Raw genomic sequence first — 26291 nt, 5'->3', positions numbered from 1 at the left:
GGTTGAGCTTAAGACTGAACGATAAATTGGTTCTGTTTCACAAAGTATGTTCGAAACATCAAGAATAAAGAACAAAGTACAAACATCGAGAATAAAGAATTGAGGAATACAACTCACTCTAGTAGTTTACCATCGTTTTATACATATATATTGATGCAAACTGTAATATGGATACTGAAACACTACGCTAACCTATCCTCTTTGTTTTTACCTATGCATGGTAACAATTACATTAACAAAAAAAGAAAAATAATGAAACAAAGGAATATAAAATATTGTCGAACATCTATCTAAGATCACGTTTGGAAATTAGCACTTTGATAATATTGTTTTTTTAACTGCATTACGAATATACGAAACTGTAAAAAGTGTTTTCTGACTCTAAACTCATATAAGGATGAACAGTGAGGACACTGAAGACGTTATTGTTGACACGTTTCTCAGGTGTGTATCCTTCGTCTAATGATCAAACAAAACGAGATTGGTCACATGATTCTATGGGAAAGCATTCATTTTCCAATACGTACTATGTTTCTCTGGGTCAGTTGTAGATAAACGAAACCCAGACACAGCATTTTGCAAAGTGGTTCTTCTTACTGGAAGGCCATTATCAGTGCGTTTCAGGAAACAGGAATAGCTGCAAGAGAAGAAATGAAATATTAATGGAACTTTAGCCCTAAACTCAAACACTTTGGTTATGTGTACATTTGTTAATCAATTCATGTTTACTAAGCTGCAACACCTAACATTTTTAAGCTCAGTTACATTGACAGTACATAAACTAACAAACAATTAAAATGACATCCTAAGAAGATAAATTCTATCCAGTGGTGTCGACCTATCTATTGATAGTCTCTTTGGTTGTATGTTGGAGAGAATTCTAGTAGGTTTGTGCATGTGCTTGCCGGTGTGAGAGCTGTGTAAGTATCTCCATGAATGAGTGCAGGAAGTGAATTGGGCTGTCTGTGTTTGTATTTTGTACCTGAATAGTCGGTGCCTAAATGATCATGCATGCGCCTGGATAGGGTGTTATGGTGTGCATGTGACAGTTGTGTGGGTGGTGTGTCAGGGTGTTGAAGTGGCAAAGTGTGTATCTGTTTTTCAGTTTAGAACAGACCTTATTTATTTTAAACAAAGTGTAACCCAACAGGTTGTAAACTAACCGTTTATCCCAACGTGGAGTGTTCGACCTGGCATCCTTGGCGTGGTTTCCCCAGTCTTTTTGCCTCTGCTTTCATTATTTTTGACTGTGTGCTGAATTTCGGTTTTGCTGGTTTTGGTATGCTGGGCACTTTACCACTGCTAACCAGTGCTAAAGTGAAAGTGCTCTCTATCTAAATTGTGATTAGGACTGGTTATCCATGATTGACATATTTGATTTACTAGTAAGCCCCTAGTAAAGTGCACTTGAGGTGCCCAGGGCCTGTATATCAAATGCTGCTAGAGGGCCTGCAGCACTGATTGTGCCACCCACATGAATAGCCCTGTAAATATGTCTCAGACCTGCAACTGCAGTGTCTGTGTGTGCAGTTTTAAACTGCCAGTTCGACCTGAAAAGTGTACCCACTTGCCAGACCCAAGCATTCCCCTTTTCTACAAATAAGTCACCCCTAAGGTAGGCCATTAGCAGCCTCATGGGCAGGGTGCAATGTATCTAAAAGTAAGACATGTACTGATGTGTTTACATGTCCCCGTAGTAAAATACAAATACTGTCAAATTCGTTTTTTTACTATTGCAAGGGCTTTCTCTCCCACAGGTTTACATGGGGATTGCCTTTAAATGCCTTTTAAGTGTAATTTCCCATTGGAGCAGAAAGAGATATGGAGTTTGGGGTCTCTGAACTCGCAATTTAAAAATACATCTTTTGGTAATGTTGGTTTTTAGATTGCCTGTTTGAAAATGCCACTTTCAGAAAGTCGGTATTCTCTTGCTTAACCATTCTGTGCCTCTGCTTGGCTGCTGAATCCGCGTCAGGGTCAGACTGATAGTTGGGCTGTTTGTGAATTCACTCTAGACAGTGACAAAAACGGAGCTGAGGTGTGTCCTGCGTATCCTGATGGGTCTTCCTGGGCTAAAGTGGAAGGGAGGAGCTGACATCTGCACTTGAAAGGGCTGTGTCTGACCTCACACAATACAGTCTCCAACCCGCTAGAGTGTAGCTGGGGCAGGGCAAGGAAAAGGCATGGTCTTGTGCACGACAAAGACTTGACTTTGAAGTTTGCCTACTTCAAAGGCAGAAATTAGTATAAGTAGTAGACCCAAAACCTCAGAATTTTAAAACACTTCTGGATCAAGAGGAACATCTGCCAAGGAGAAAAGCTGAAGAGCTGTGAGGAAGAGTACTGCCCCTGTGCTGTGTGTGCTTAGCTGGATTGGCCTGCAGTTGCTGCTTGTGACTTAGAGAGGACAAAGACTGGACTTTGCTGTGTATCCTGCTTGTGAAGTTACTCCAAGGGCTTGGACTGAGCTTACCTCCTGTTAAGAAGTCTCAGGGACATCAAAGACTTCATCTGCCAGCCTCTGGGCTCTCATGCTGAAACCCCCTGATTTGCCAAGTAATGCCACTCTAGTCCCTGAGCCCTTGGAAGGAGAAACTGGTAAAACCTGAGTGAAAATCCATGCACCGGAGCACAGCGGCAGAAAAAGCGATGCAGCACCCGACTCATGGCTGTAAAATCGACTCACCACGTGCCTCACGGTTGCCGAAACCAACCCATCACCAGCCCAGTGCGATTTCATTGTTACAGTGCATCTGTATTTTCCACGCATCATCCTTGGGTGGCAAAACGTCACCATCACCGCATGGACCTGAGGCTGCCTATCCAGAAAGTGACACATTCCTTCCCTGCGAGGAAAGAATCGATGCATTGCTTACCCAGAAGGGAAAGAATCGACAGACAGCTTCACTTGCATATAAATGCAGCAATGTGACTTGGAACTAAGATAACCACTGTGGGTGAGCTGTATGAATCACGCAGTCCCCACGCATTTGATGATAGTAAGAACAGATGTGAGGTCCTGTGTATTTTAACTTCCCATGTTCTGCAGTACCTTATCAAATGATACTCCTGGATGAGTAGAATTTATGTCACAAACTGTGCAACAGATATATGTTAGGACTTAATATATGTTAGGAAGTAATATTAATACAATATAATAATGTGTGGAGACTGCATGATTCATACAGATCACCCCCAGTGGTGCTCATAGCTCCAACCCACATTGCTGCATTTGTATGCTTGCACACCTCTACAGATCTGGGCTGCCACCAGAACAGGATAGCAGGAACAGCCCCATACTTTTCAGATACCTAGCACAACAGTCATGTGCCACTGTTTGCAATCTGTGGAAATGATGCATCAGGTACCTTGGCCTAGTAGAGGCTGCATCCGAGTCTTGGGCCACATTTCACAGTAGAAGTACACAGTCACCAGTGTCACATCTTCTACTGCTCATCTAGCTATACATTAGAGCTGTGAAGCTACGCAATGAAGCCTAAATTCTGGTACTACCAGGTGATCCCTCAGCCCCAGGGAGTCTTAGTTTGTTTAGGGCACCCCATATACTACAATGTTTCCAGATATAAATTCAGATCAGGGCAGAGGGGGTCAGAGCTAAGCACCATGCAGTAAACATCCCTTTCAGAGCTCTCCTTGCATGACCTGGGGCCTCCCAACTAATCCTGTCAGTAGAATTGCCATCCATGGAGAGAGAGTTGTCCCTCCCTACCCCACCCTGTGACAAAGAGGAGGTGGGTGACTGCTCAGGAATGGAGGCACCACTTAAGATTGCTGCCCCAGGACCACGGCCTGTGGCTGTCCGCGTCCTTTCAAGACGGTGCCACAAAGAAGCCGCAAATAAGCTGCAAAGTGCAGCCTGATGCTGTTGGCCAATGAGGCTGGCGAGATTGCAGCTTGGAATGCAGCCTGATCCCCCGGCATGGGGCCGCAGACACCCCTCGCTCTGTTCCCATCCTATCACCTGCAGAGAACCAGCTAATTGTCCTGGGGTTTGAAGGATGCCCCACCCACCTGCAGGATCGCTCGCACCCTGGTGTGCTGCCTAAGCATGTGCTTTCAGCGTCTCATGCACAGCGGCCTGTGGGGGCTCCTGAGTGCATCGCCTGCGCTCTGGATAGCCATGAGATGGCATGAAAAGCATGGAGCTGAAGTATAAGGACAGACAGCCAGTACCAGAGGAGCAGAGTGGAGCTTCCCTGGGGAGTACAATACGGAGAATGCATCCAGGAAATCACAAGCAAAATAACCAATACTGCTAGCCTCTGACACTCTCAGGAGGGCCCATCCCCTTTCTTTATTCAGACTCTACCCCACTGCACTCTATGAATGACAGCATGGCATCATCATACCTGGCCCGCTGGGGGGAATGCAGGGAGCAATAGCACATTGCGGTCATGGCCAGGTTGCCCTGCTGAAAGGACTTGAACTTAGAGCCTTGCTCCGTGTGCACCCACTGGAGGGCATTATACAGTGTTGATCTGGAACGGGACCTACCAAATGCCCCGGGGTCATGAGCAGCAGGTCACCATACTACTCTACCTGTGATAGGAAACAAGCAGGGCACAACTGATTACCGGAGGGGGAGGATTCCCAACATGTCCGCTATATTGGAGAGACTTATCTAACATAAGTCACCACCCGGATACCTAAAAAACTGTGGCGATTTAGGAGTACAGTCCCATACGCCACTCTCTCTTTGCTTTCCTCCTTTTGGACTACATCAGAGACCTTCCTTACATGAGGCAGTGGTAGCACACAGATTCATTGAGGCTATATCCTGTCTCTCTGTGCCTTGCTCAGCTCTAAGCTGACCCCACAGATAGATACATTATAGCCCTTACACAATGTTCTAGTACCTGTAAATGATCACTCCTGGGCTCACAGGGTGCACTAATACAATCACAGAAGACCCCACCTCAGCAACCCTCTGAACAGGGGACACCACTGTACTTCTCTCAATGCATGCAGCAGATGTGGCTCGAACTGCACCAAAGATGGACAAACTGGACACTATACTCACACCCATTAACTCCACTAGAGAGGCGCTGGAGGCCAAGATTGACTCAGTGGCGGTGATGGATCTCGGCTTACACAGAGACGATTATAGGAAAATGGAAGACCAGATGGACACAGCGGAGACTACTATTACCGACCTGGCTCCAGTTACAAAGTTCACTTATCTATATTGCACAATATGTTTGATCAGATGCGAACATTGGAGGCCAGAATAGAAGATCAAGTGGGCAGGGCCCAGCATAAAAATATAAGAATATTAGGTCTTCTGGAATTCATTGTGTGTGACTCAATGATTTTCTTACCCTAGGATTGGATATAAGAGGTGGTCGCTCCAGACGATCTGTCCAATTTCTATGCACTGGAGTGGGTGCACCGGTTACTAGTCCGACTTGTCCCCATTTCTCCCCCGCCCCCACCCATGTGAGGGGTGGCACCTTCGCCTTTGGTGGTCCAGCTTCTTCATTACTAGGAATTAGACTATCTAGTATACATGCTCGGTTTGCATGTCACTTCCAAGTGGAAAATGCTAAATTCACAATTTTCAGGACTTCACAGCAGCTGTCAGGGCTTCTCATGGCTTCATTTACACCCATCAAAAAGTGGATCGGAGATCTGGCTATCCCATATGCTTTGCTTTTTTCCAGTCAAGCTCTGCATACAAAGGAATGGTGTCATTTTTTTTCCAAAACCCCGACTGCAGCATGGGAATGGCTTGACACCTAGGTGCTCCAATGCTGCCCACACCATCAGAAAGGCATGTTGATACCATGGAAATGCAAATAGCCTCATTCCAGAAGAAGGAAAGCCTTGGGCCCAATGCACAAACAGGCTTGGGTGGGCAGAGACCCGGTTCTTGCTACAGATGCATTGATGAGGAGCATCAAGGGATACTAGAGGAGTACTGGACTCTGGGTCTGGTGTGAACAGTATCCTTGGCTCTGATCTCAAGTGACAGTCCTATCACATCTCACTAATAAAGCATTAGTGCTATGGTTTATTATTGCTTGGATGGAGTGTTAGTGTGAGGCTGTCCTAGGGGGTTAGCTGGGGTTTGTTTCTATGGGGTCATCCCCCCGTTGGGGGAATTGTTGAAGTCTTTCATTTATCACATAATGGGATGTTCGATTTATTCCTGCACTTGCATGTCCTATTGGAGGGACTTATGGAATGGGCCACATTCAGGACAACAACTCACTCTGACTCTAGCCCTTATGCCTAGCACAACATCCACTGTAGGGGTGCTCCCCTGGAATACATAAGGTCCCAATTCCCCTTCCAAGAGACACAAGCTCCAGACATATCTTAAACAACTGAGGGTCCAAATAGACTTCCTCTAGGAGACCAATTTAACAAAAGCAGAGGGCCTGGCACTGCAAAAGCCCTGGAGGGTCTAAATCTATGCTACCACATATTCTGCACTCACTAGAGGAGTGAGTGGTTTGGATATTTCCCCAAGACCCTGTTCCTCTCACAGATAACGATCATTGACCCAGAGGTAGATATGCGATATAAGCAGGCTAATTAAATGGCTAAGACATAGCCCTAGAAAACATATCTGCTCCTAATATGGGCCAGTCAGCTTTCCTGACTTCTCTAACACCCCTCTTCACCTCTATATGCTACTACCCTATATTATTCAGTGGAGATTTTAACTGTGTGACTGATGTCATTTTAGATAGATCACATCCCTCCCTACCTACATCCCCAATACAGAAAACTGCTCAGTTATTTCAAGGCTAGATCAACGACTCAGGATTTGATGATACCTGAAGAATTTTAAACCCAGAAAGGGGGCTTTATTCCTTTTACACTAACTATTGGTGCTCCTAGATAGTCTCTTATGTTCTACCAACATCTTTATGAGAACTAAAAGAGTAGAATATTTGGCAAAAATGCCCTTGGACCATAATCCGCTATTGTTAAGTCTTGACTGGAGGATGTCCAGAACCTGCATTTAGGCCTGGAAACTCAACACTACGACATTGGACAAAACAGTCTTTAGGTCTGCAGTGGTAATCATGATCTGTAATTACTTTAGGGAGAATACAGGGACTGCTGTTTCTTTCCTTATAGAATTGGAGGCATTTAAATTAGTAGTGCGCGGTCACTGCATATTAGCAGTGGTGGGGATTAAGGCCCAGCTTTACGCTGAGACTACACACCAGAACACCTCCTAACGTTGTTAGAACTACCGAATTATGGAACGCAGGCATCCCAAGACAGACTACGAGAAGAAAGGGAGAAACTGCTTGAATTAAAGGACAACAGGCGTAGGATTACTGATCATAAATAACAAGAGTGCATGAAGAATGTGACAAGGCAGATAGAGTGAGGCAGATAGAGTGCTGGCGTTGCTCACTACACCAGATAAACGGGGCTCCTAAGAACTGCAAATGTGCAATGCATAGGGCAAATGTGTGTATAGTCAGGCAGAGACCAACACGGCCTTCATCGTTTACTACTCCAATCTCTATGCGCGGTCCGAGGTGGCCCCCACCAAAGCCCTACATGTTTATGTTTTGGCAGACCACACAAAAAGGCTGCTGACAATGGTAGCTGTGACCCTGGGCAGCGATATCACAGTTCAAGAAGAGAGGGGAGTGATTAAAGCCCTGGACAAGGCCAAGATGCCAGGTTCGGATGGCCTACCCATAGACTTGTATGAAATGTGTCTTGGAACATTTGCCTTGATCTTGTCTTGACTTCACTATGTAATGTGACCAGGGCGAAGGGGGACTTCCCACCCACAATGGAAGATGCTCTATTGGTGCCCCTCCTTATAAAAGACAGAGATCAAGTATCCTGCTACAGTCAAGTTTCCATATTAAATGTGGACTATAAAAAAAATCCTTAATAAAATCCTGGTCACTTGGCTACTCCCCCATCTGAGTAAGCTTATCCATACTGACTAAACAGATTTTATACCTAAACATAGCACTATCTCTAATATCAACCAACTAGTTGTTTATACTCCATTGGTCAATTATCCTAAAGCACTAGCAATCGCTATTGATATGGAGAAAGCATTTGGTTCTTTATGTTGGGACTTTTTATAGGCTACAATGGCCAACTTGGGAGTAGGGTGCAGTTTTCTTAATTGGACACAAGTCCTGTACTCAGCTCCAAGGCTCGAATCCAATTGGGGGGGTTATATCAGCACCTTGTAGGGTTGAGCTCAAATGTGGAGGGTAATTTCGTACTCTTGAGGATTTTAGCCAACTGTCTGGACTCTCGGTATGTTCGGACAAGTCAAATGCATTCCCGATTTATGTTCCATTAACAAACATTATTCCATATGAGAGGGGCAAGATCTTCACTGGAAACCGGTCACATTTCGTGACCTAGGTGTACATAATTACCATACTGCGCCCAATGACCTCCTTGCGGGCTTTCACAGATTTCTTGCTGATGCTGCCCCTTTCAGTCACAGCTAGAATTGCACTGTCTAAGATGGTTTTATTACCCCTATTTGTATGCTACTTTGCAGCACTCCCAATCTATATTCCAAAGTCCATCTTTTGCTAGATGGACGGCCTAATGATATAACTCATATATGGCATAGGATGGCGCAGACTAGCATTTACCAAACTGCAGCTTCCCACCGACTGCTGTCGTTTTGGCGGTCCCTAATAGGGAGCTGTATTAAATTGTGGCCCAACTGAAATGGGTGACCTACTGGAGGCGCTGCAGATGGAGGGGAACTGTGCCTGGAGTGCGTTTTGTCCCTACCCACACCATTTTATTGACCATATTGATTTATCTCTATGATTGAAGTAGCACTGACAATCGTGGTCTCCCAGAGAACACCCTGCAATATGTTTTGCTCCAGGTTCTGCAGCGGACACAGAAAAGAGTCCCTTATGCAAAGGATCTCCCACTGTGAACTCTGTTGCAAGTCCTGCACGAGTGTAATTGGTCTGGGATACAGAGAACTAGTATGCAGATGGAACACTTTGGTATTTTGGCAACATTGTTTCAGGTATGCCCTACCCCCATAGTGTTTTACTTTTTTAAGCAGTAGTGATGAGGGCACTACTTTTTTTTAATGAAAAAATACAGAAATTAAAGCAAAATGTTTTCCATGCATGCTAATGGCAGCTCATACTGGCAGGCAGTGGGAATCGCAGAACAACGAAGCACGTGCTGGTGCCAGAGGAGGCCTGGCTTGGAGGCTGGGGTGCACTTTAGTGTCGCTTATGCAACACTAAGAGTGGCGTAAGCATGATGGTGGGACTTCCAGGTCATCTTAGAACAGTGCAAGCACTGCGGACTTGCCTACAGTGGCAGCCGGCAGCTTTTTGAGGGAATTGGCGGCGGGAAGCACACAGAAACACACACACTAATTCTTTCACACACAGACATGCACGCACATCCATTAAGAACACTCATACCATTCAAACATGCACGCACGCACCAAACATTCATTTTAAAACATCACACCGACTCATTCTTTCACACACGGACACACATCCATTTACACTCATAACATTCAAATATGCACGCATGCACCAAACATTAATTTAAAAACATCATACACACACATTCACACACATGCACGCACATCCATTAACAACACTCATAACACTCAAACATGCACGCGCGCACCAATCATTCAATTTAAAACATCACACACATACACACACACACACACACTTACCTTCAGCCTCCAGGTCCCAGGAGGGTTGGGACTGCTGCCTTCGCTCATCAGCCAATGAGGGAAGGCAGCAGTCCCAGCCTCGTCACAGAGTGGGATGGGGTCAGTGAGACTGCTGACCCCACCCCACTCTGTAACGAAGGTTCAATGGGTGACGATTTCCTCTTCGCCCAGGGGAGGGCCTTGAGGCGCTGTGACCTCCTCAGCCCAGTAAAGTTCAGCTCAGGCAGCCAGGAGTCTGCGCAAATCCCGCATGGCTCACTCCTGGCTGTCTGAGCTAAAAATGAAGAGTGTCTGTCAGGCTTACCTTTGTTCAGCCTGACAGACACTCTTCATGAGGGGCAAAAGGTGGGGGGGCGTGGCCCCTCCAGCCTAAAGGACTGGCCGCCACTGCTTGCCTAACAAGGGTAGTGTTCTCTTATGGTGATTCATTCATACCCGTTCGCGACCCTCACCTTTTTAGGTTGAGCCAAGGCAGCCACAGCTTTGCAATGCTGTAAACGCACCTATAGACGTGATGGACTTTTACTTAACACTACTAAATTTGTTCTGTTCAGGGACCTGCTCCAACTAACAGTGCAACACATTATTGTACATTTGTGCACATAATGAAGCCCCCCCAACGCCCCTCACCCCCCCCCGTTATGAATGTTAATTTTTACCTCCATGTCATATTTTTTAAGTGCATCATTATTTTGTTCTATGCTTAAAATGTAAAAAAAATAAGTGCAGGTACTCATCAAATTAGGCAGCGGGCTAGGAGGGGGGCCAGAGGTGTGGCTAGGGGGTGGAGCTCGAGGCAAACATTTACCTGGGATCCAGATTTTCTTGGTGTGCATTATAAAGACATTTCTGCTATCTTTAAAGTATTTGTGTTGCTCTTACATGTACAAAAGAATACCTTTAATATATGTGCAAATTGCGTCTGCACATGCGTCACAAAATATTTTTTATTTTGATACTATATATAATTATGACTAATGTGGGCAGTTTGATTTTGTTTCACATAATTACAATTGCAAATGTTTCAATTCTAGAAATGTGATACTGTTATGCCTGACAACCCCCCATCCAGGTCTAAGGAGAACGAGTCCCTTTTCAAGATGGGCACTGCATTCTTGTCCAGTGTTGATTGTATTGCTTTTATTCTTCATATCTCATCAGTTTGCTCTACAATTGCATCTCACGGTTTGTTTTGGCGTATGCACTCTAGCTACCATATTCATGTAGAGAAAGATCCAACTGTGCCACCTTCCCTGGGGCTGCTACGATACTCCCAATCACCTCTTCTTCCGTCACTTCACTGCGTGCAGTATATTATGAGCCACTCAGATCTTTCCAGCCAGGTATCTCCAAAATCATTTAATAGCCTAGGCAGCACATATTGTATTCACTCTGTGGGCTCACACCATGCCCACATGAAGTAACAGTGGATATTGTAGCACCCAGTATAATGTGCTGCATGCCTAAACACTTATAAGGTCCCACAGAAGAGACCTATTGGCTAGGCCAATGCTTGTTTGTTCTCTTGCAGGTAAAGGAGGGGGGGGTCAGTGGTGTTGTGTTGTTGGTAGAGCTCGTTTAGGATTTCCTTAAATTGGCCTCTTTTAAATAGTCTGGCTGGAGGCTTGTATTGATGACCTTAACTTTTGTGCATTATGCTCAGGTTCTGCCTCATTGTCTGGATTACTGGTGCTCCTACAGGTGGCTGAAAGATCCAACAGGTAGTCTCTTATGAGAACACTGGTAACTGCCATTGATATTACGTACAATCACAATTCAAGGGGACTAATGCTCTTTATTTCACTTGCAGGGACTGTGTTATTGTGCAACCTCCATGCTCAGTGTCAGGGTTCACCGATCTCTCTTTGTTTGCTCTTCCTTACCCCATAACCACCCTATTGATTGCTTTTGTGTACTCTGGTTGCCTCACAAGTATTTTTTCCAGAGAGTTTGGAGTTTACATCTGAGTCTTATCATGTAACCTTTATTTTATGTAATCTAACAGCTAATAGTCCCAGGGGCGTAGCTTCGGTGTGGGGAGGAGGTGGCGGTGGCGGAGTTATTTTACACCCACCTAATAAATTAATTTTCTTACAAGTAGTTCGGTACCGCTGCTTTCAGGCAGGTATTGGGAGATGTCAGTTGGACTTTGCCAGGAATATTTACATACACACAGACAAAAACGCACACATTCTCTCCCTCCCTGTTTTGAAAGTCCTCAAAAATATTGGTTATTTATACTGTTTTCTCTCATTACTTTTACCAATCCGCATTCCTCTCCCTTTCCACTGCCCCTTAGGCCCCTCTCAGGCACCTTGCTTGTCGTATAAGGTACCCATTAGGGAAATCAAGGTCTGGACTGCAAGGTAAAAGTCACGAACTGCACAAAAAGTCCAAATGGAAAAAGCAAATAGACCTATTGATTTGGATGCTGAGCTGAGCTTAACTAGGATTGTAAGAACACCCTGTGTGATGAAGCAGGCATGTGTAAGTCAAAAGTAATGCTATCAACTGTGTGCTACAGCAATCAATTATATTTTGACAAGAAAGTAGCAAACACTCAGATTCAGAAGTATTAATCATTGGAAAGTGATCAGCAATCCATTACAACACTGTTGCAAAGTGACCAATTTTTGGGTGGTCGCCGCCATTTTTTAAAATCTGTTTTTTTAGGGCTCACCTGCTGGTAATATTAGACTCTAACACTGGGACACTGCTTTCCCGTTCCCAGTGTTTGTGCTCTGACCCCTAAAATATGTTGAAATTGGCTTAAAACCCGATTTGAACATTTAATTTTCCTTTAAGGCCATAGCATATAGTGCAGAAATACACCCACAGAATGAAAAGTGAAACGCTGCTTGTGGACTGCAGACCCTATTGTGTCCTGTACAACAATGGCACTGAAAAAACGGCGTTAGGCCATGCACCATGGAACCGGTCAAACTGGAATGGTGTGACAAGCAAAAATACAATGGATTTAGGCCCAGATCTGTGACTGGGGGTGAATGTTTGACATTGTTCAGCATTTCGTCCATTATCTGTTCTTTTAGCATTTGTCACCCTAAGCAGGAAGGGTATGCCCAGATGTGGGTCTCATGCTTGCTATGCCACCAGATTCAAGCTAGCCCGACTGATGAGGGGTGATACCCTGAAACCAGTCCGAGGATGCCTGTTTCCAGTCCAGGGAGGACCTGGCCTGGCAGTTCAGGTGAGCTGTTTCCATGGTCAAGACTGATTTGCATATGGCAGAGTCCAAACTGGCATGGCATGGTGAGAAAAAAAAATTGTGGCTTTAGGCCCAGATCTATGACTGAGGATAAATGTTTGGCATTTTTCAGCATTCCGTCCATCATCTGTTTTTTAAGCATTGGCCTAATACTTGGTCTGAATGAAGTGTGAAAGGTTTCTGAAATTCCATACAGGAACCATGCAGTAGGTTGACTTGTATGGGGGGGTGATGAATTCCCTGAGCTTGGCAGAATATGCATGGTGGGGGTTCTGTGAGCATCTTTTATGTGACAAATGTCAAAATCCTGCCTGATAAGTGTGTTTGAGCCACATGTCATTCTTTAGGCAGAGAAAGGGATGCAAGGACATGTCTGGGTGCTGGAGGAGCTTTTCTTTATCCTACTAGACTTCTGTCTCCTAGTTTGCTGTAGGTACAGGCCCTGCTTCAAACTCGATTTTAGTGTCATATGGGGAAGGTCATCAGACTTACCCTAGCACACTCCCCATTCACACTGTCAGAGGCCAGATTTAGTGAGGCTTAATCACTTTTCCACCTTGAATAGGCCCTGAATCATTGCATTTTGGACCTGTCTGCAGCAAAGCAAACTGGAACTATTGAAAAAGTAGGTCTTCCAGGGCACATTTGTTAGAAAGGAACTAGGAATTTCTTAAGGTGTCCTTACTGGCAGTCTAGTAAACCCTACAATGCTGGACCATCACCCACTCTTCCGCAGAACTCTTTCTGGACTTGTGGAAGTACAGAAGAGAATTGGACCTGCTGTCTGTGACCAGTGAGGAGCTCTGAAGGACTAGACCTGCTCTCTGTTTTATAGCCAGCAAACAAGTGGGCTCCAAGTGTCAGTTGGTTGGCCCCCTGTGTAGCTACATGTATGCATAAAGCTGCAAGAGGCCTTTTCCAAACAATTCCCAGCTGACCCATAGCAACTGGAACTTGGACTCGGCCTTGCTGGTGGCCTCTGCCTGGCACTCTTAGAGTCTGTAGATGCCCCTCTGAGGACTGAGCAGCATAGAAGTGTGCTCCTGTATTTGCTTAGGCACTAGGAAAAAGTTTGGAAATGTTTTTAATCTTTTGCTCCAGAGCCAAGGGGACCTACAGCAAAAAGGTGCTCGACCTGCAGTACCAAAGCACTAGGTTTAGTTTCATGTGAATCCACCTCAAAGACTCCAACATCTCTGAAAAAACAACAAAGTCCCTTTCTGTTTTGGAACTTGGATGTATTTGCAACTCCTTGAGTAACAGGCATTACGAGTGCTCCTGGTTTATCAGCGACACCACAATGTCATCAGCAAACATTGAGCTTGTATTCATCATCTCTCCCACTTGACTCCCACTATTTCCACCCTACATCAAACAGCTTATGCCAGAGGCTCCACTGTGGGAACAAACAAAAGAAACAATAGCTCGCAACTCTGCCTTGTGCCCCTCTCAATATTTATTGGGTCTGATTTAATCCTCTTGACTCGGATGTGTGCCCTAGGGGAACCATAAATAGCCATTAATCCTAGTGCACCAATCCCCAATGATATGGGGGTAGCCTGGTGGCTAGGATTCCTGTAACAATCTTCAAATCAAGATTTATTGGAGAGATTGACCTATGAGAGACATTTCCTGGGGCCTTTGCCAACTTAGGTATTATGACAATAGAGGCATCCTTCATGGTATCAGCAATTTCCAGTAAGGCGCCAAATGTATTGCATGACATGCGTAGAGTGGGGCCTATGCTAAGCTATAACTGTTATAAAAAAATCTTCTGACCCTAGTCTTCTGGCCCAGGTACCTTCCTCAAATTCAGCTTTTCAATGGAAGCTGTAACCTCTTTCATGGTGAACTCGAGGAAGTCCGCCTGGCCCTCAGTGGAAAGGATATGTAAGCTAGAGCCCGGGTACAAATCCGTGTCCATTGGTGAGGCACATTCTTTAGTACACAGGGCTTTATAGACGTCTTGGTCCATTTCTGAAATGCTCCTGTCTTTAGACTTCAGCTCTCCTGTAGTTGATGTAATCCCCTTCACTGTAGTTGAAGTCACTTCTGCTCTTAGTTGAGAAGTTAGCACACCGTCTGTGTTACTACAGAAATATTAATTCTGTTTAGTTTAAGCTAAGTAATTTTATGCCATGTTTTTATTGGGGCAGTTTGTTTATGCTTCGTCTCCAAGTTTTTAAACTATGTTTCTAAATCCTGCTTCTTCACAGGTATCTTCTATTTCTGTCCAGAAGCCTCAGAGGTAAAAGGCCTACAGAGAACAGCCTTGAGAAAATCCCCCAGAGTGGTTGATTTTATACCTGGGTATTGTTGTCAACTACGGTGTGAGCTATGGCCTTCTGAATATCCTCCCTGAGCACTGGATCTTGGAGGATGAAGTCATTTGATCATCATGTATTATCTAGAAGTGGTTGCGGTGAGTTATTCAATTGCAATGTGATAGGGGCATAATCTGAAACAACCAAGTGCCCAATGTTAATAGACTGTGTGTGTACCAATAGGCTAAGTGGAATGAACATGTGGTCTAAGACAGCATATGTTCTGCAAGAGGCCCATATCTACAAGGCTGCGCAAAGCCACTTTGCTTGGCTTTTCATGGCCTTGTAGATGTAGAGTAAGGCAATGCAGCACAAGTCATGTATTGCCCTACTCTGCGTCAAAGAGGCATTCCATGGGCGTTGTGGTGGGTTTTCCCATGCAACACCCATGGATTTGGACACATTCCCAGATTTACAAGTATTTGTAAACTTGGCAATGCATCAAAAGCCTACACCTCCCCAGGGGAGGCGTAACTCGGAGAAATAAACCTTATTTCTACTTGTTTTTTCCTCTTTCTATGTGTGCCGTATTTTGCAGATGATGGAGGAAAACTCCTCCATTGATTGTTTTTTCTGCAGGAAGGTGTCCCTTCCTGCACAAAAAACAATTATTCCTACAACGCAGACACCCTCGCACCATGGTGCAAGGGTGCCTGCATTGGCGCATGGCATCCAATTGTGCACCAGCGCAGTAGAAGAGGACAGGAATGCACTGTATCTTATAAATTAAATTACTTCTGCCCTAGAAGCCTTGCAGCACTCTCCAGTGGCAAAATATTGTAATTCTGCCCCTTGGTGTCTTGCAATTGACATATGTTGGCCTGGCTTTCTTTCTGCATTAGAATTATCACTTGCCGTTTGAAGCACAAGTTAAGGCCTTTGACATTATCAAAGCTCACTATCCTGACCATCTTCTGCACAAGTCTTCTGTGCCTATGTACAATCATTTTATCCTGTGTTTGCAATTTGTGCCTCCTTTCTGCCTCTGCTATCTCCACACATTAGCTCAGCACAATTCCTCCTGCCTATTACCAGTGGATAGCTAAGAAGCAAAGCTCGGGCCGGAAGACTTCAGTCTGGAGTAGGATCAAGCTGAAGATGAGAAGAGTATTCAGAGACCACTTACCCCCAAACCTCTGGAAAACAGTAACATCGCACTCTTTCCCCATGTTCCATTCCCAGCTGTGTGAAATAACTGCCAATGCATTTATCTGAGAGTTCACATTCCACTTTACCTTTGGTAATTTTGAGGCCCAGGAAAATATCTGGAGGGCAATCCCTCTCGGCAACGTGACCCCTCCAGACCAACTCCCTTTTGGGTCTCCTTACACAGCCTTGTCTCTGGCCTGAACCTGGTATATTTCACTTATCACTCACTTCAGTCTCACAGCCTAAGTGAATAGTTGGGCTAGATTCCATCCTTTTCTCAGTTCTTGCAGCGCTTCCCTTTTGGCCTGGTCTGTCTTTTTTTTGGAGGGTGGAACCCCATTCTACCTCATCAAACAGTGTACAACTGTGGTTGTACATTAGTCGGCCTCGGACTGTTGCAGTGCTTGTCTCGGAGAGTCTCCATCATGGATGCCTAGTATTGCCACGCCTCTACTGGGGACCAGACCAAATAGTATCTATTAAATATAAATACGAAGTTTCCTGGAGTGTGTTTGTATATATATATATATATATCTCAAAACAAATCCCTTTCAGGGTTAGAGTGGCACATAAATTATGCAAAAAAGAAGAGAGAACTCTGGGTAGTTCCCAAGTTTAGGTGGAGAGCAGCTCCAGAAAGGAGAACCCTGCAACACCAGCAACACCCTAGATTTGCTCACCTCAAATGTCTGTTTATCTAGCAAAGGTTTTAAGCATAGGTTCAGCACAGTGCTATCCATGCCGAGCTAGATAGGGACACAGTCTTTTGTCATTTGTATAGCAAAGTCTTTAAGCATAGGTTAGGCTCAGAGTCAACTTTGCTGAGCTGTCACAAGACAAAAGCCATTTACTACTCCAAGCACAGGGTACAGACATTTGAGGTGAGCAAATCTAGAGTGTCGCTGGTGTTGCAGGGTGCTCCTTACTGGAGCTGCTCTCCACCTAAACTTGGGAACTACCCAGAGTTCTCTCTTCTTTTTTGCATTTATATATATATATATATATCAACTGGAAAACAGTACCATCACCCTGTATAAGTCGCTGTGGAGCTCTGACCAAATGCCCAGATTGTGTCCTCTGAGGCTGTGAAGAGAGAAGAGAAGTGCCCATGGATGGCACCGGTGATGTAGGGACAAATGCAGTCAAGGGACTCTTTACAGTCTCACTCGAACCCACCTCAACTGAGACATTAGGAACTGGTGAATGAAGAGACAAATGCCTGAAGTGCGAAGAACCTTGCATAATGTACTTTCCAGGACCGTGAGCAGTCACCAGGTGTCCTTTGCTAGTTACAAATTCAAAGGGTTCAGCATTAAAGTGAGCAAAAGATTTGCGTTTTCTCCGTTGTTGCACCATACTTGATCTCCTTTATTGAAAACAATGTTCTTGGCACATTGGTGCTTAACAGCAGATCCTTTCATTGTTTGTTTACAACACATATCTACTCAACAATGTTCACCATCTGTTGTAGATCTTCTGTTGGTCCATTGTGGTAACTTGGTTTCCATGGCTCTCCCGAACATTAGGGTGGCAGAACTTTCACCTGTTGCTGAATGAGGAGTTCACCAATAAGCTCAAAGTGTAGCATGGAGAGCTGACTTCAGATCAAGTTTCTCCAATTTAGATCACCAGACAGTCTTTTTGAGTGTGCTCATAAAGCGTTCGACAACACCATTTGTTTGTGGCCAAAGTGGTGTGCTCTTCTGATGCTGAGATGATCAAGAAAGTCTCGACTGTTGAAAGGCAGCCATTGTCATACTTCAGAATTGAGGAAAACCCCATATTGGAAAAATGCCATCTAACTTCTCACTTATTCTTTCTTGAGTAATAGATGAGAGATCTTTTACTAGTGGAAAATGGGAATATTCATCAATAATCCCCATCAGGTTAAGTCCATTGTCAAGAGGACCAAAGACATCAACAGTGATTCTCTCCCACACATTTTTTGGTAAATCCATCATGTTCAAGGAATGTTGAGTGATTTTTGGTAGATAAGCAATTGCACAAATGACAGGCCTTCAACTCTCTTTCAACTCTCTCGCCAAGATGAGAAAACCTAATTGGGTCTTGTGGAGCTCGTTTAGTGGCAATAATTCCACCATGTCCTTCATGGGCCATTTCTATTACTTGTTGTTGCAAACTCTCTGGTACAACAGTTATCAAACATTGTAAGACAATACCTTCTTGACTAACAGACAGTTCATCTTTCACATTTTGAACTTCTGATATCCACTGTCACACATGAGAGGTCTGGTGTGCTTTTTGCAGGATTGATGTGCAATGTCTTTCGTTATCAATATGTCATTGTCTTTACTTGTTGTAGTAATTATTTGTTTCAAAGAAACAGCAGCGGGGTACTCAACTTTACAATGAAGTTAATATAGGCTTCAGTAGCTTTGGAAGGAGTACCATGCACTGTATAGGCACTCATGAAATGTAGTGAGCAGGGTTTGCTCTCTCCCTGGTCAATGCACAATAGTGTAGTTATTTTTCTGTAGCTGTAAACCCCAATGTTCAAATCTAGGAGGCATCCTGGCTTTTATATTGCCAAAGATGGTAAGCAAAACTTGATGATTGGCTACAAAAGTGAAAGGATTTCCATATCAGAATAGGTGGAAATGTTCACAAGCCCACACTACTGCTAAGCTTTCATTCTCAGGTTAGGAATAGGCACTTTCAGTTTGCGACAAACTTCTGCTTGCATATGCCACAAAATACCTTTGAGCATTTGGGTGTCCGCTGTGTTAGCAAGAAAAGAGCCCAACCCAACCAGGCTTGCATCAACAACAACCTCTGTATGAAGCTTTGGATTAAAGTAGGCCAATTTAGTAGCGTTCTCAATACTTGCTTGATTTTCTTGAAACTTTGTTCACATTCTTGTGATCAGTAAAATTAAGCATTTCTTTTTGTTCAATCTCTTCAGGGAGCACTTACTGTTACAAGTCACATAGGTATCTATGAACAATAACTGGCCATGTCAAGGAATAAATGTGACATGGCAACATCTTGTGGGGAATTGGTGGCTGGCAAAGCTTGTACTTATGCTGGAGCTGGAGCCATACTGCCATCAGAAAAGATATGACCAAAGAATTTGAGTTTTGTTTTGCATTCAGAGTTAAACCTGCATCAGCAAATACACACACACTTGCATGAGAGCTTTATCATATTCCTTTTGGGTAGCACCAAAAACCAATATGTTCTGCAGCTGATGACACACCCAAACTTCAGTGTTTATATTTGAACAAACCAATATGAGTAGAAAAGGTGGTAATGTACTTGCAATTTTGTTCAAGTTCTAACTGATGATGTCCTTGTTCAGATCAAGGTGAGAGAAGACGTTGGCACCATTTAACTGTGTGAACACTTAACGTCACAGTTCTACCATCATCACCAACTCACAAGACACTACACTGACCTTGGTCTTGATTTGTGAAAGAACTATTTCAGGAAACCCTGCAAGATGGCTAACTGGCTGATGCTTTCTTCTCCTCTCTCTGAGGAGGTTCTTGAAGAATGAATGGGTACATCGCCTTTGGTGCGTTTAGCAGTAACCAGATCTTTAAAGGAGGATTTTTTTCCAGTGTGTGCCAGAAGACATGACTGTGAATGTAGTAAGAGTATATTGCTGTCAAAGGCCACCAGACCACAATGTTTGTATACTACTGGGCAAAATGGCCAGAGGGGCTAGAGCCATGAATCTGAATGTACGAAGATAATATCTGTTTCAATGGCCATCAGATTACAATGTTCAGATACTGCTAGGAGAAATGGCCAGAAAGAACTGGGCCACAAAACACAGCTCTCTTCCACTCTTTCACAGTGCGGGCCATGGCAAAAGTATTTTGTGGTGTTGGTTGAGGTCTGTGGAGAATGCACCTTCGCACCACACCTGGGGCTCCTGGCATGGACATCAATTCACCAAATGCCAGGGGTAGCATAAGATACATTGCATGCTGGTTATCTTTCACTTATATATGCACACACATTCTTACATTCACACATACATACACACTCTTTCACATACACACACTAACTCACAAGCATGCATACAACATACATTTAAAGGCATTTATTTCCTTACCTCAGAACACAGGGAAGGTTATATTTCAGCAAATTGTATCCTCTGCCCCTGGGTTCCAAGCACTGATTTTGCCACCTCTGATGCAAAGGGGTCACAAAGGCAGTGGCAGGAGTCTCAATGGGCAAGCCAAGGGTCGTAACTGCGACCCCTGGTGACCCCTAAATGATGTCCATCATTCCTGGATTTGTATGTTAGTTCTCAAGGTCTGATTTGCCAGACGTTTTCCTGATGGGCTCCTACCTCTGTACTGATCACTGGGGTTCGCTTACGGGTTGAGTAATACAACCAAAACCCCACCTTGTAGCTCAGCATTAACATCTGCTGTGGGTGGAATTACCAACATCAACCTATGCCAGATCCATCCCTGAAGATTCTAACCCACCTCAGTCTTCCCCATTGAAGGTTGGCTCCTGGGTTATATGTCTGTTACAAAAGGGCCACTTTACATGTTGTCCTTCCCTGAACTGTTAGGAGTATCCCCCTGGTGCATAACACTCTGTACACCCTCTTGTTCTCTGGTGCATGTGGATCCCTAGCCTTGGTGAAGTCCCCACAGGTCCCAGCACATCGATCCCTCTGCAGTGAGCCTGTGTTGGCTGAGAAGGTCCATATCTGTACCCCTTATCCTAAGTGTGTGGTGTCGGGTCTCCGTTTCAGGCAAAGCTCTCAGGGCTCATGTAGTCAATGTGCTGGATGCAAGGTGCCCACTCTCCCTCCCTTTGGGTCACCTCCTCTGGAAGCTGTGCATGATGGGGTCACATACCCTGCCGGCAATGTCACAGGCACTAGGACATTGGGCCATAGGCAAGTGCTAGCACAGGGGTTCAACTCAGCACCTCCTTTCCTTAATTTTGTTCTGTTTATTCCAGACTATGTACAGGTCTCTCTGGGCCTAGCCAGCCACTAAGCAGGGGAGAACAGGGGCCTGCACTCACTCTCCCAGTGCCTCCTCTCAGTGTGTCAGGCCATCCATTACCAGAACACTCAACCCTCCTGCAGTTTCACAGTACCTCAGATGTGTATAATACAGAAGCCTATGGATATCAGAATTCTGCTCACACAGCCTGTGTGTGTTGATGTCTCCCTACCTGGGAATTCGGCACTTCTGATCCCAAATTTCTCTGCTGCTGCTTGAAAACAAAATAGTAGCTGCAGAGGTCCATGTAGTCACTCCACTACTCCAGCCATCACCAGCCCACTTTTGTCATAGCATTGGGTGTCTAAAGTTAGCCACAGGTATCAGTGATTGATGGGGTCAGCTCTTCTTTGGGGAGGGCCGCATAGCCTGGAAATCATTTAGTTTAGCCAGGGAAGGAGTGAAACTCTGAGATCTACATCTTCTTAGTTCCCTTGTTGGCTACCTCCTTCTACAACCACCATTTAAAGCTGCCCATTGACAACTAAAGGTCTGTGGTGTGCAACAACTGCAGGTGCCATTGAGTATCATCTGTGTACTGGTGCGCACAAATGTCCAACTTGTCAATTACATCAATTAGCATCTTGCTGTACAGATTAAATATGATGTGCACAAAAGGGGTGCAATTATTTTTTGCAGCTGTTATCCCTTGTTTTTCTGCACCCAGCTGCAAACTAGGTGCAAATAATAGCCACACCCCGGAATTGGTTTGTTTTTGGGACTTCCTTACTGAACTCAAATTAAAGAACTACTTTCAAATGTTTGTGTTTCTGCTGTCATGTTAGAGGCTGGTAATCTGTCTTTCTTGGTCAACAGCCAATATTCCCATGAAGACAAATAGCATGATTTCCATTAAACCACATTGGGTACCTTGGAATGTCGGGATGCCTTAAAACAAAGGTGAAAAATCTGCAGTTAAAATGGGCGGTGCAGTAAACCTGGCAGCATTCCGCATCTGGAGCCAAGATTCTCTCAATGTCATTTCCAGGGAAGTCCACATTTTCTAAGAGAGTAGCATCTAAAACAGACAGAGAGAGAGAGAGAGAGAGAGAGAGAGAGAGAGAGAGTAATTTATATTAAGCAAGAATTCAAGACCCTATATGAAACTTTGTTGATAGATGTTTAGGATGAACAACAGTAAAACCAGACAACAATACATTTTCCTTTGTGGTTTAAAGAACTTCTGTCAACATCTTTTATCTCACCATCTCAAACCACGTAAGACTTATAAATTCAGATAATATGGAACATAATGAAATAAAGTATTAAATAGCAGTGGAGAAGGGTCCAATCTAGGTACAACAATGCTGGATCCAGGACTGACACTCAAAATATCCACCTGACATAAATGTATTTATTTATTTATTGCCATTTACATAGTGCATCCATTACTCGTCACAGATTCTTCAAGTACTAATGAAAAGTTGGCCACAGAAATAAACAATTTCAGGCTTAGTGTGAAAACAGCCAGAACTTTGGTAGCTTTCTAAATCTAAGGAGGAGATTATGTTCTATGCACAGACTGGGAGGGTGAGTGTTCCAAACTTTTGAGCCCAAGATGTAGAAACATATATCTTCCAAGTCTGTATTTAAGGACCACAAATTGTAGTGTATCCCTGGACCTTGATGAATAGAAATGACCCTCATTTAATCAGCACAGGAAGGTAATGAACGCATATTTTAATTCTCAAGAAAAGGTGAATATTAAGTCACACATTCCTTATCCTACTGTAATTCATCAGTGTTTACAAATGAGAAGAGCACAAGTGGGTTATTGTTTATAAATGTTGCCTGGCATTTACTGAGATACACTTACCTTTCTCTATAGTTCTTATTCTAGCCTCATTCCATTTACTCTATGTATTTAAAAACTTCTAACACAGTCATTATGACAATACATATTGAGCATCCCTTTGAATATAAAGACTGGAAGGATTGTTGGAAGGATTATGGCGGTCATTCTGACCGCGGCGGTCGCCGCCTGCCAAGCGGTTCCCGCCGAAAGACCGCTCTGCGGTCAAAAGACCGCGGCGGCCATTCCGGCTTTCCCTCTGGGCCGACGGGCAACCGCCAGAAGACCACCGGCCGGCCCAGCGGGAAAGCCCCTCCAACAATGAAGCCGGCTCGGAATGGAGCCGGCGGAGTTGCAGGGGTGCGACGGGTGCAGTGGCACCCGTCGCGATTTTCACTGTCTGCAAAGCAGACAGTAAAAATCTTTGTGGGGCCCTGTTAGGGGGCCCCTGCACTGCCCATGCCACTGGCATCCCACGGCACCCGTTCCCGCCATCCTGGTTCTGGCGGTGGACACCGCCAGAAACAGGCTGGCGGGAAGGCGGTCGGAATCCCCATGAAGGTGCTGCAAGCAGCGCCGCAATGGCGGATTCCCTGGGCCAGCGGGAAACCGGCGGGAAACCGCCGGCTCCCCTTTTCTGACCATGGCTTTACCGCTGCGGTCAGAATCGCCAAGGAAGCACCGCCAGCCTGTTGGCGGTGCTTCCGCCGCCCTCCGCCATGGCGGTCATGGACCGCCAGGGTCAGAATGACCCCCTATGTCTTTCAGTGCAGAGACCCCTTTTTCATTTCAGTCTGAAGGCATATGTTATAGAACATCTACCTGTGATGAATTGTGGTTTCATCAAATGCACATTTCTGACATGTGCTGTCATTCTATACATTTATAATGAATATCTCTAATATGCAAGATCAACCAAAAAACACATTCAGGGATAATTTAGTGAACACATTCAGTTTTATTTAGCTTGTAAAATATTCTGTGAATCTTATGACTGTTTTCCTCAATAATCTTATCTGTTTTAACCACTTGCTTTTAGGATTCTTTCTTTTAGTTTTTTAAACACATACAGGACAGGTTCCATATTAGCCATAGCCTCCATTTTAGTTAGCCTGTCCAACTTGTTTATACCTCTGATATAAACACAAATAACATTAATGTCATCCACCAGTATCATATTTATCACTCCTAGAACCGAGAGAGTGTCAAGTCATTCAGATAAGGACCTAGATATAACAAGTGATGCGGCACCCAATCTAGAACAAGTGTTCCCTTATTTTAATGTCAAGAACATCAAAAGAACAACCACAGATAAATCATCAAAATGTTGTAATCCTAATTAGTGTCCCTTCATCTCCCATTTTCTTAAAGAAGTGTCTAAACCACTTCTGGTGCCTGTAATCTGTACCCAACATTCCTGAAACTACCTCATTACAGATAATAATTTAGAATTTAAGAATTACCACTAGTCCCCGTAAGTGGAGAGAAACGTCACCCAGGTCACAGACGCAGTTCTCAGATGAGCGCCACACCATATTCCATCTCTAAAGAAGAAGCTTCCAGCAAGACTCGCGGAGGCTCTGTGAAGCATTCCATTCTGTCTTCATAAGCTGGTGCCAAGACTGTGTTCTCGCATAGATGCAATGTCCTAGCTCTTGACATTGTTCTCGAAATAGCTGACAATCCATTACAAACAGACAACAATCCCTGTTGTCCAGGTATGAACACCACCTCTGAAACTTAGGCTTATTATTTATTCTTCTCCTAGAACTAACATAGCACTTAGAGATAGCACAATGAGGGTGGACGGGCTATAAGCTGTGATGTTAAGGTTTCCCTATTTTCACCGTTATTGAAAAGCTTAGGTGCTTTTTATTATCTTTTGTGATGTTACCAATATAATGTGCACTAGATATCAGCCTTTCAAAAAAACTATTTTAAACTAAATATGTTAAAATATATATTCAATTTCTAGTGATCTTGAATATGTAAATCGTCATTAGTGAATGATTATTTGAATTACCACTGCTCCCTGTTAGTGACCCAAAAAGCAGTGACGCCACCTCATTTATGTATTGGGTGGAGTTTTGCGGGGCTACAATATCCTGTTTTTCACATTCAGCATTGGGGCACTGAATTATATTCAGTCATGTCACCAATACATGTGAAAACAAGCCTTGTAGAGCTGAGCCAAAGACCCATTTTACACAACACTTTGGTCAAGTGCAAGTAAGTTTTAAAGAATATCTCAAGGCGTAAACCAGCATAGTGTGTCGCTACAGACCAGGGTGAAGCAATTAAAAGCTAAATAATGTTCATTTGACAGACTTCATCCATTTAAGTAGTAGTTTTTTTCCTGTTTTTGAAAACTGAGTTTGCTCCTCTGTGGCTGATGAACAATGGACATCATTCAGACAGCTTCTCAACATCACCATCCATTGATGCAAATCACCCATACCTCTGTACTGAACGGATCACTTCCATATCCATACCTCCCTGCTCAACATTCAATCAACATACTGTGGTCAGCCCGAAAGAGAACAACAGACCTTCAGTTCCTGCAAGAAAGTCTCCAACAGCAACCTAAAGCACATAATTTTCTCTTTCCCTCCCACTTCCACTTCCATTTAACCATCTAACCATCTGACATCAACCTCCTTCTAAACAACTTCAGCTCATTTATGGAAAACCACATGAACACCAATGCCCCAACTAACACAGCCCTTCAGCATCTTGGTACTTCAAAGACCTCATCAACACACCTTTCATGCTCAGACAGAAAAAATGGAAATAAGCAAGCCCCCTGATTACATTATGTTATAGAGTCTCTGCGCTCAGCACACAGATAAAGTAGCAGTCAAAGCCAGGTACTACTAGGCCATTGCCTTCAAAGAGGCAGCCAACTGAAGCAGGATGCATGCTCTGAGACTTGAGCATAGCATCAACTACCTACACGATCATTGAACCCCACAATGAACAGTCAATGTTAATGTTCTCAGCCTCTTCTTTGGTAAAACAATACAGATGACCTAACATCACATAAACACTAAGGGGGTCATTATGACCCCAGCAGTGAGTGTTAATGTGGTGGCAGTACCGCCAACAGGCT

The 26291-nt window shown here is 44.2% G+C and overlaps 1 protein-coding gene across 1 annotated transcript in view; it reads right to left on the bottom strand.

Moving 5' to 3' along the window:
• Positions 1-26291, bottom strand: part of LOC138288375 (coagulation factor XI-like) — a 109989-nt gene that overhangs the window by 50042 nt on the left and 33656 nt on the right. The window contains exons 3-4 of the mRNA XM_069229945.1: positions 22261-22408; positions 528-637 (exon numbers count right to left, since the gene is read on the bottom strand). Of these exons, the coding sequence (XP_069086046.1) occupies positions 528-637; positions 22261-22408 (258 nt within the window). The remainder of the gene's footprint in view (positions 1-527; positions 638-22260; positions 22409-26291) is intronic.

The sequence above is a fragment of the Pleurodeles waltl genome, chromosome 4_1, assembly GCF_031143425.1.
Source record: "Pleurodeles waltl isolate 20211129_DDA chromosome 4_1, aPleWal1.hap1.20221129, whole genome shotgun sequence".
NCBI classification, from domain to species: domain Eukaryota; kingdom Metazoa; phylum Chordata; class Amphibia; order Caudata; family Salamandridae; genus Pleurodeles; species Pleurodeles waltl.
The sequence above is the reverse complement of the archived record's forward strand: the minus strand, read 5'-3'. Positions and strand labels throughout refer to the sequence as shown.